The 10,200-nt window shown below is 43.4% G+C and overlaps 1 protein-coding gene across 1 annotated transcript; it reads left to right on the top strand.

Annotated features, from left to right (window-relative positions):
- The first annotated feature begins 2,587 nt into the window (after window positions 1–2,587).
- PPP1R3C (protein phosphatase 1 regulatory subunit 3C) lies at window positions 2,588–7,158 on the top strand. The gene is made up of 2 exons (XM_060125533.1): window positions 2,588–2,679; window positions 4,709–7,158. The coding sequence occupies exons 1-2, from the start codon at window positions 2,666–2,668 to the stop codon at window positions 5,646–5,648; spliced, it is 954 nt and encodes a 317-aa protein (XP_059981516.1). The 5' UTR covers window positions 2,588–2,665; the 3' UTR covers window positions 5,649–7,158.
- The last annotated feature ends 3,042 nt before the right edge of the window (window positions 7,159–10,200 follow it).

Genomic DNA, 10,200 nt, shown 5'->3' with positions numbered 1-10,200 from the left:
ATGCTGTTAAACAACAGTTGGAGAAAACCTACAAATAAGAAGAAAACTCCCCACAATTCCTAATCCACCATGTCTTCACTGGGGCAACTCATGACTAAGAACGCTGATTCCATTCCAGTCCCTCTCATCCCATGATGAAGGGCAGTAAAAGCCAGGAAGGACATAGAAATGAGGGGCCTGATTCTGCTAGGTGAAATAAGTCAGGCAGAGAAAAACAAATCCCATATGATCTCACATATATATGGAATCTAAAAAAGCTGAACTCATAGAAACAGAGAGTAGAATGGTGGTTACCAGGGGTTGGGGGTGTGGGGAAAATGGGGAGATGGTCAAAGAGTATAAACTTCTAGGCATCTAATAATGTACCACATGGTTAATAATACTGTATTATTATACACTTGAAAGTTGCTAAGAGAATATATCTTCAATGTTCTTACCATAAAAAGGAAACAGTAATTATGTGACTTGATGGAGGCTTTAGCTAGTGTTATGGTGGTAACATAACATAACATCATTTTGCAATATATCAGATCAATACCTTGTACACTCGAAACCTACATAATGTCATATGTCAATTACATCTCAATAAATCTGGGGGGAGGAAAGAAGTCGGAGGCCTGGATCACGCAGTTTAGAAGTTTATTGAGTGTTGACTCTTCTTTGCAGAGATCCCTGTATCCCTGATTTCTATTTTAAGGAGTTTGGAGAGGTGGCTTTTATGGCATCAGTCAGCACCAGGGGGCAGAAGAGAAAGTAGCTTGAATGGAAAGAAACCCCAACTCAAAAGGACGTGAGTAGATGGTGTAAGCATGTCAAAGCTTCCAACACAGTTCCTGGCACCTAGCAGGTAGGCTATACATGTTAGTTGAATCTGAAAGTCTTAAGTCATTTAAAGATGATTTCTCAGTTACAGAAAAAGTCCATGTACTTTGCAGAAAAAGTAAAAAATACAGAGAAGCAATGACAAAGCAAATTTTAATTACTCATAATATCACTGTCCAAAAGTAAGCACTGTTAACATTTGGGTTGAGCATATTCTCTTTTCTATGAGTGCACATCTTACCCCTAAAACGGGATCGCAATTTATTCTTCTTATTTTATGTTTCGCCATAACTTTAATTGGTAATATACACTCCTTAGCTCAACACAGGATAGTTGAACACATACTGAGAAACTACACTGAGTTTTCTCATCTGCACAATATCATTTAATCCTAAGAACAACTTCACTATCTCCATTTTACAGGTGAGGGAGTTGAGGCTAGAACTTGCCTAGATTTGAAAGTGTCAACTCCAAAGACTGTGCCCCTTCAGCTACTTTTGGTTGGGCTGAGAGACTAGATCTGCTCTTAGTTGGATGTTTCCTTTAAAAGAATCAAGCCCAAGCATTACGTACCTTCCCCAGTGATATTCAGCGTGAGTTTCTTTTTCTTTAATCACACCATTTTAACAATTCCACTGTTTGACAGTGATTTAAAAGACACAGGGATTTTTGTACATTTTACGTTGTACATTTTGTACATTTTAATGGACTACCGGATAACTAAGTTGAGAGCAGAACGAGGACATGGGTTTTATAAAAATAATTTATACTAGACTTAGAAATTTAATTTTATGGTTTTAACTGATGGTCTAAAACCTCCCCAACCTGAACAAAATTCCAAAACCTCAGCGAGAGTAACTGGCCCGGGAGAATCATGAAACTTACAGTGTGATATTTTAACATTTTGGTTTTCGCATCACTGCCAGAGGACGTCAGAACCGAGTCGAGGGATTTGGGTTGACCACTGGCTCTGTGGCTGACCTGCCACACAAGCAAAACAGGCCATTTCTGGCTTTAGTTTTCTCTTCCAGGGAGAAAAACTGAAGAATAGATCGAAATACAAAGTGCCTTTTAAGTGAATGCCTTCTCACTGTCTTATAACAGGGCTAACATGATTTATTAACAACATTAGTTAGAGAAGCAGTCTACTGTGTGGTGCATTTGTGGGTTCACCCTAACCCCAAAATATAAAGCCAACTTCTGCTTGCTCAGGGCAAGGAAAGGGAGAACATGAGCCGATACACCGATCAGTGAACAAGATAAACATTTCAAATATATATGTTTGAAATATATTTGTGTGTATCTATATCATCTATATCTATATCTATCTATATCCACACACACACACATTTGGAACAAGCCACAACGTTCTGCGCTCAGATTAACTGTATACAGAAGCCTCTAGAAGTGAAAGGCATCTCCTTCCCCGCAGCCCCGCTGTGCTGGCGCCCGGCCTGGGGCAGGTTTGCTGCATTCCCTCCTGGCCTGCACCCGCTACTTGCGCTACGGTGCTGCCTCCACGGCGCTTCGCCCGGGGCTCCTGTTAACGCGACTCAGACCAGCTGGCCGGGGTTCTCCGAGCGGCCCCAGAGCCCCGCGAGTCCTGCGTTACCGCCGTCACGTCCCGAGCGAGGGCTCGCGCCCCAGCTGAGACCTGGTTGGTCGCGCCGTCGAGCTCGCGGCTCGGCGATTGGTCCCAGCCGTCGCCTCACGTGGTCCCGAGCAGATAAGCGGCCTCTCGGGCGCTGCACCCGCAATCCGCCAGAGCTGCAGCCAAGCCGGGGCTGCTGGGAGCCGGGTGCGAACTCGCGCAGGCAGCGGAGTCCCGCCGCCCCTCTGCCTAATGAGCTGCACCAGGTAGGTTCCCTGTAGATTCCCCGCCCCGGAGCACAGGGAGCGCGCAGCTGCAGGGAGGTTGGGCTGCGTTTTCCTTCTGTCATCACCGCACATGAAGACCCCAGGGGAGGGCGGGTTGACTGGCTGCTGACTTGGAATCTGGCACCGGGGAGGCCTCGGAGGTGTGGAGATTTGCTCTGTGCTTCTTAGGCAGAGCTGATTTTGGTAAACGGCATCTTAAACCAGAAACTGTCTTAACGTGAGTCAGCTTGAGTTCTGATTCCCTCATGGATTCCGACCGTATCTCTTGGTCCTGCACAAATGTCTCAAGGACTCGGGCCGCTTAACTCGTGGGAATAGCACTCTGAGATTGCTGGTTGGGTAGTTTAGCTTTGGGAATAACTACAGGACGATGTTCGCATTCCTTGGTCCTCTTCCGTTCTTCTTATGACGGTTTGCCATAGAAAACTCAGTCTCAGAGTTTGAGCAAACGATTATTTTTAAACTCTGGGGCAGGACTTAAATTCCAGGGAAATCTCCGTATCCTTAAACTGTCTTTCTATAAGTGCAAAATATGAAAATACAAAACAAACCTCCCAAACACCCCCGCCCCCTGCAAAACTACTTAAATAGCTCCTCTAGACATAACTTAAAAGACCTCTCTAAAAATCCTGCCTGTTCACTATTATTAGAGCCACAAATATAACTTTCTCTTTCATTTGTTTGTTCTAAGTTTGTAGATCTCCCAGAAAAATCCCAAGTCTAATAAAGTAAATTCTCTGAATGTTCTTTTATTATCCATCCTATGATAATGACCATTTGCCTCTGTGCTTAGAGCTGCTGGGAAGAAAGTTACTAAAGCCAGACTGAGAAATGTCACATACAGTATACACACACCTCTTATCTGAAGGCTAGGATAGGGGAAGAATGTCCATAAGCTTGGCAATGTACTCAGGGCTAAAGGCCAGAAAAAATATCCTTCTTGATGGATACGTCTTGATTTAGTATTGCGGGGCATAGTTATGTTTAAATTTTAAATAGCTTTATTATCTTTCTGGTTATAAATATCCATTGCCGAAACATTAGAAAATACCAAAAAAGTACAAAGGCAAAAATAGATCACCTATCACCCAGAGATAATTGTTATCTTTTTGTTGTGCTTCCTATTACACTTTTCAACATTTCTAAGTTCATATATATAGCATATGTTGAAAACAGCCCCATTTTCAGGTCATCAACTTTTTCCACTTAAATGTGGACTTGACATGATGTCTTTCTTTGTGAAATACAGATTAGGTAAAGTTTTTTTTTAAGTTCACCAATTGCTGACTTGCACTTCAGTGGGCTATTTGTGTAAAATGATGAAGAGCATGATAATGAAAGTGCAAAGATAATCCTCTGATTCACTCTTTCTAGCCCCTCACTCTCAAAACCATCCCATGAGAATTTTTATTGCTGTTTTTTTCTCTTCAAGTGGATTACTATTCCAGAGAAGTGTAATCAGTTCAATAGCAAAATCATCAAAGCAGTTGAGGGAGCGCAGTTGAGGGAGAACTTTGGTTCCAGAACCTATCTGGTCATTAGATCACCTGGGAAGCTTTAAGAACATATTTACCTCCTTGTCCCCGTTCGCAGAGGTTCTGCATTAGTGGCTCTAAGTCCTAGGATTCAGCATTAAAGAAAAAGGAAGAAAACCAACTCCCTAGGCCATTGTGAACAGGCAGGTTTGAGAACCACTGGTCCAGAACAGACCAAATGGTTTTAGAGCTGTATTAGAGATGATCGCATCCAAATCTTTTATGTCTCAGATGGAGAAACTGAGACCCCAAGTGTTTTAACCCATGGCCTATAGCCAGTCAAGGGTAGAGCCAGACATAAGATGCAGCTGTCATCACCTAATACTGTATTCCTTCACTACACATGAGAGCACCTCCTTGAAACTTACTGTGCTGGCTATAACTTAGCTAACAAAAATAGTACAGATATATTTGGGACCAGGCGAAGTGCATTCCAGGTGCAGATGATAACCTCTCTTCTTTTTGTATTCCAGAATGATCCAGGTTTTAGATCCACGGCCTTTGACAAGTTCGGTCATGCCCGTGGATGTGGCTATGAGGCTCTGCCTGGCTCATTCCCCACCTCTGAAGAGCTTCCTGGGCCCTTATGATGACTTCCAACGAAGAAATTTCGTGAACAAATTAAAGCCACTGAAGCCGTGTCTCAACATAAAACAGGAAGCCAAAACACAGAACGACTGGAAGCCTTCACACAACCAAGCCAAGAAGCGGGTGGTGTTTGCGGACTCCAAGGGCCTCTCCCTCACTGCCATCCACGTCTTCTCGGACTTTCCGGAAGAGCCAGTGTGGGATCTCCAGTTTGACCTCTTGGACCTGAACGATATCTCCTCAGGCTTAAAACTCCACGAGGAGAAAAACTTGATTTTAGATTTCCCTCAACCTTCAGCTGATTACTTAAGTTTTCGGAACCACTTCCAGAAGAACTCTGTCTGCCTGGAGAACTGCTCTTTGCAGGAGCGAACGGTGATGGGGACTGTGAAGGTGAAAAACATGAGCTTTGAGAAGAAGGTTCAGATCCGGATCACTTTTGATACCTGGCAGAGCTACACGGATGTGGACTGTGTCTACATGAAAAACGTGTATGGTGGCTCCGAGAGTGACACCTTCTCGTTTGCCATTGACCTACCCTCCGTCATCCCAACGAAGGAGAAAATTGAGTTCTGCATCTCATACCATGCTAACGGGCGGGTCTTCTGGGACAACAATGAGGGTCAGAATTACAGAATTGTCCACGCGCAGTGGAAACCTGATGGAGTGCAGACGCAGAGGGCAGCCCAGGACTGCACCTTCCACCAGGCGTCCCCCAAGGCCGAGCTGGAGTCGACAGTCTTTGGCAGCCCGAGGCTGGCCAGCGGGCTCTTCCCAGAATGGCAGAGCTGGGGGAGGATGGAGAACTTGTCCTCTTACCGATGAATGAAGCAACCTAGTGGCTGGTCTTGACCTTATTGCCCATGTAATTCTAGGTCTGTGTTGCTTAATATTAGGAAGGCATTGCTACTTTCCTTCAGTAGGTTTAGCTTGGAACTTTTGAGACCTGGCTACAAAAAAGATAGCCCCTTGAGAATTTAGTGTGGGGTTCTATATGGATGACGCTGCCCCATTTTGCTGTGGAGGGTCAAGTAACAGCCTGGTAACCCTATTTTTATAAAAGTAATACATTGTCAATGCCCATTTCTCCTTCCCTCTCAATTCACTGGCTTTCACGTTGGGCAAGAAAAGGTTGAGGAAGGACAGTGGATAGTGACAGAAAGCTGTGTTAATGGTATGAGGAATGTCTGAAAAGTATACCCAAAGGGCTCTGCAGCTCAGGTCAGAGTAGGAGCGAGAGGTCTGATACTTAACTGTCGGTGAGAAAATGTAAGGTTATTTTGTGGTTTTAAGTTGGTTTTACAGTTCTCTCCCAGGGAAGTAATTTGTAGAGGGGAGAAAAACATCCATTCTCTGTATTCTTGTAGAGAAAAACCCAAACAAACTTTAGGAGTGTTGGGTGGTACTGGGGAAAGTGAATTATAATTCTGGGGAATCAAGATTGATTCTGTTCAAACGTGACTTAACAAAAATCATGATTTGGGGAAAGCTTAAGCAAATCTGGCTTTGCAGTCCTAATGGGATAAGCGACCTTGCTTGTGATCAAGGTGCCATGCTTGGGTTCTCAGTATAGATGCTGCCTGACCAAAAATCCCATGCCATCATCCTTGGCCAACAGCTTGTAGGGACTCTGTGTCATGTCAAGGATCACTCTTTGCCAGGGCCTTGATTAAACCAGAATGTTGTAGTTGCTTAACCCGAGTGTGTGAAGGGTCATCGGATAACCTGTGAGCGTTTGGCCTCCTAAGAAGGCCCACTCTGTACGCTGGCATTCCTCCTGCAAAACTGTTGTATCTTCAAGAGTGCTGTCAATGTACACAACTCGCGTCCTTCATATTGAAGGTGACTCATATTTCTGCCACACTTTTTCGATGTGATGTTGGAAGTGAGGATTGGCACTGATTCTCAATTTAAGAATCCAGTACCTTGCACATAAAAGTAGCCATTTCTGTTTCTTGCCTATATTCTTCTTGTTATTTTAAGTCTTCCTACCAATATCTTTAAAGTCCACTTTTTTTTTAATGATGTGAATTGTTTGGGGTGTGTTGTAATATACTTGTTTTGGAGTGTGCCTAAATCCATTCTGTAAAATCTTCAGAACAGGAGCCCCTGAATGTTTGCTTCTATCACTGTGCACGTCCACTGAGGTGTTCCGAGAATGCAGTTAATTTTAACACATGATCTGCCATGCTGGAAGCGTACTAGTGGAATAACTCTGCTATGACAATATTTGAAGTTTGGCTAGCACCCACAATTTTTCTGCTCTAAATATTTCACTCTCCTATAGCTATCCTCCGTGAACTTCTCACTTTAAAAATAAAAATGTTTGATATAAGATCTGAGTATGTTTTCTTTCTCAAAGCCACAGTTAGTTAAATAAGAAACCATCAACTGATATTCTCCTGTTTTCTTTAAGAACAACTGAGCAGGGTTAGTTTGGACCAGGAATTGGATCCACCTGAAAGTATTCACGTGGTCCCAGTCTCATTAGTGAGAATTTCCACCTCCTGACCATTGGGGCTGGGGTCCAGGGGCAGTGACTTGAGCTGCTGGGACTGTCTCCCTGACTGTCCCCATCTGTGCTGACTGCCTATAACGTGTACTCTCTGCTGGGTCAGGTTTATCTTGGGGACCACCTCTCGAGAGTCTTTGAAATGGGGGAAGGGATGGTGTGGGAAGTGGCTTCTACCTCCTGAGATCCGGCTCCCTCCTGCAGGGGCAAAGCTTGGAGCTGCATGGAGGGTGTAGGGAGGGGCAGTGGGCATCAGTCCCAGACTGAGGGGGAGCTCAGCTCCTTGGGGTATGAGGCAGCAGATCTAGGAACCAAAGTTGTAGTTTCAGTTCTTGCCTAAAATGCCAAAAATGTCTTCTGCACAGTGTAACTTAAGGGGGAATAAATGACCAACCTAGAAAGGCCCAATTATGAAAAACAAATTTAATCATATCGCAACAGCCTCTTGATCAGAAGTTGTAAACTATAGGCCTATAGGCTGTATCTGGCTGCAGATTTTTTTTTTGATACTGTTTTTTGGTTTCTTTCTCTGTTTTTTTTTAAAGAGAATTTATTTCCAAGAGCAGACCATCAGCAGGCTACATTAAAAAAAAAAAATCTAGATTTCCTTTCTTCTGAAAAAGTTGCAAGGTCTTTCCTCATGGTGACAGTTACCTGGAGTTGAGTAGCAGCTGCCTCCTTTATAGATGGGCTATATTTGCTTTTTTAAAAGTATAATTTTAAAAAAATTATAGTATTTTTTATAATAGTATACTTTATAAAAGTATAATTGCTTTACAATGTTGCTTTACAATGTTTACAATGTTGTGTTAGTTTCCGCTGTATAGTGAAGTGAATCAGCTATATGTATACATATATCCCCTCCCTCTTGGACCTCCCTCCCACCACCGCCACCCCCATCCCACCTAGGTCTTCATAGAGCCCCAAGCTGAGCTGCCTGTGCTTTATAGCATGTTCCTGCTAGTTATCTATTTTACACATGGTAGTGTATATATGTCAATTCTAATCTCCCAGTTCGTCCCCCCTTCCCTTTCTCCCCTCCCCCAGTGTCCACATGTTCGTTCTCTATGTCTATGTCTCTATTCCTGCCCTGCAAATAGGTATATTAACGCATATACGTGGAATCTAGAAAAATGGTACAGAGGTACTTACTTGTTTTGTCACCCCTGCTGCATTCTTCTGTGCTGTCTGCCTGACTTCTGTAGGCGCTGGAGTTCAGGAAACTTACTCTGAAACTTACTCATGAAATGTTCTCTGGCTCTCTGTTCATGCTGAGGGTTGGGTGAAGAGAGCCCTCTTCCCACAGGTTGGAGAAAAATTAAATATGGGTCTGACAGGGACCTTGAAGACCATGGGATGCAAATGTCTGCCTTTATTAAATAAACTCAGATTCAGAGAGGGAAAGTGACTTGTTCAAGGTCCCGTGGCAGGTTGAGTTGGCTTGGAACAGTGACTTCCAGGCCGGACAGTGATTGTTTTCTCTTTTTTCTTTTTAAAAATATTTTTTATTCTTTTGCTTTTTTTAAATAAAAGTTTTTGTTTTTGTAGATAGTGACTTTTTGCCTAGTGTTTTCCTTTCAACTTCTTCCTTGAAGTCTCCCCTGAAGACCTTCCTTTCCTAGCTGCCCCCTTCCTTTTTTTTAAATTAAAAATATTTTTTATTGGAGTATAGTTGATTTACAATGTTGTGTTAGTTTCTGCAGTACAGCAAAGTGAATCAGTTATACATATACATATATGCACTCTTTTTTTAGATTCTATTCCCTATAGGTCATTACAGAGTATTGAGTAGAGTTCCCTGTGCTATACAGTACGTCCTTATTGGTTATCTATTTTATATATTGTAGTGTGTATATGTCAATCCCAGTCTCCCAGTTTATCCCTCCCTACCCCTGTGCCCCCTGGTAACCCTAAGTTTGTTTTCTACATCCCTGACTCTACTTCTGTTTTGTAAATAAGTTCACTTGTACAATTATTTTAGATTCCACATATAAGTGATATCATATGATATTTGTCTTTCTTAAAGAGGGAGTGATTGCCAGGCAGGCATGACTCTGGTCAGCTCTTGCTGGTCACCTATGCCAGCTCCACCCACCACTGGCTTGTCCTGGGCTGCACGTGAACTGAAGGAGGAGAGCCTGGTCAAAGAGCAAGCTGTTCCTGAGTGTTTCCTATTGAACAGAATCAACTCTATTTCACATCCTGATACCTCACCTCATAGCAGAAGCAACACTGCTTTTAAAGTTTAACACGGAGAATGGCTTGAATTTGGGGTGCATGATATTCTGTTCCCGAGAAATAAGGCTTAATTTAGTTATTTAAGGAAGGACTTGGCCCTCTTCTAGATTTATGGCTTTCCTTTTAGTTTATCCCCACACTGAAGTGCAGTTAGCAGACTGCGCATCTTCATCATTGTGAGTCCCAAAGAGCTGCCCAAGTCTGGGTGATCCTCCAGGCCCCAAAGAGAGAGCCTCCTTTTCAGCTTTCATCGCCAGGCTCCCCACAGAGGTTTTTTGTTTTTTCGTTTTGTTTTAGCAGCTTCTGGGAGTTGTGGCCTAAACAAACCGTCTAGGTCGTGGGCAAGGATCCCAAAGTCAGAGCAGTACCTTATATGCAGTTTTGCTGATTTCCTGCCTCTGGACCCGTCCCTCTTTCTGCCAATGAGTGGGCACCCACTACTGGGTTTATAGGACCCCTCTAAGCCAGTGGTCCTCAACCTTGGCTACATATCAGAATCACCTAGAGAGCTTTATAAGGACTGATGCCTGCCTCCCTCCACCCCTCTCAGATTCTTTTGTAGTCATTCTGGGTTGTGGCCTGGGTATTGGATAGTTTTGAGAGCTTCCCAGCTGTTTCCAATGTGCA

The sequence above is a fragment of the Lagenorhynchus albirostris genome, chromosome 16 (assembly GCF_949774975.1).
Source record: "Lagenorhynchus albirostris chromosome 16, mLagAlb1.1, whole genome shotgun sequence".
NCBI lineage: Eukaryota > Metazoa > Chordata > Mammalia > Artiodactyla > Delphinidae > Lagenorhynchus > Lagenorhynchus albirostris.
This window is presented reverse-complemented; position numbering and strand designations above follow the sequence as displayed.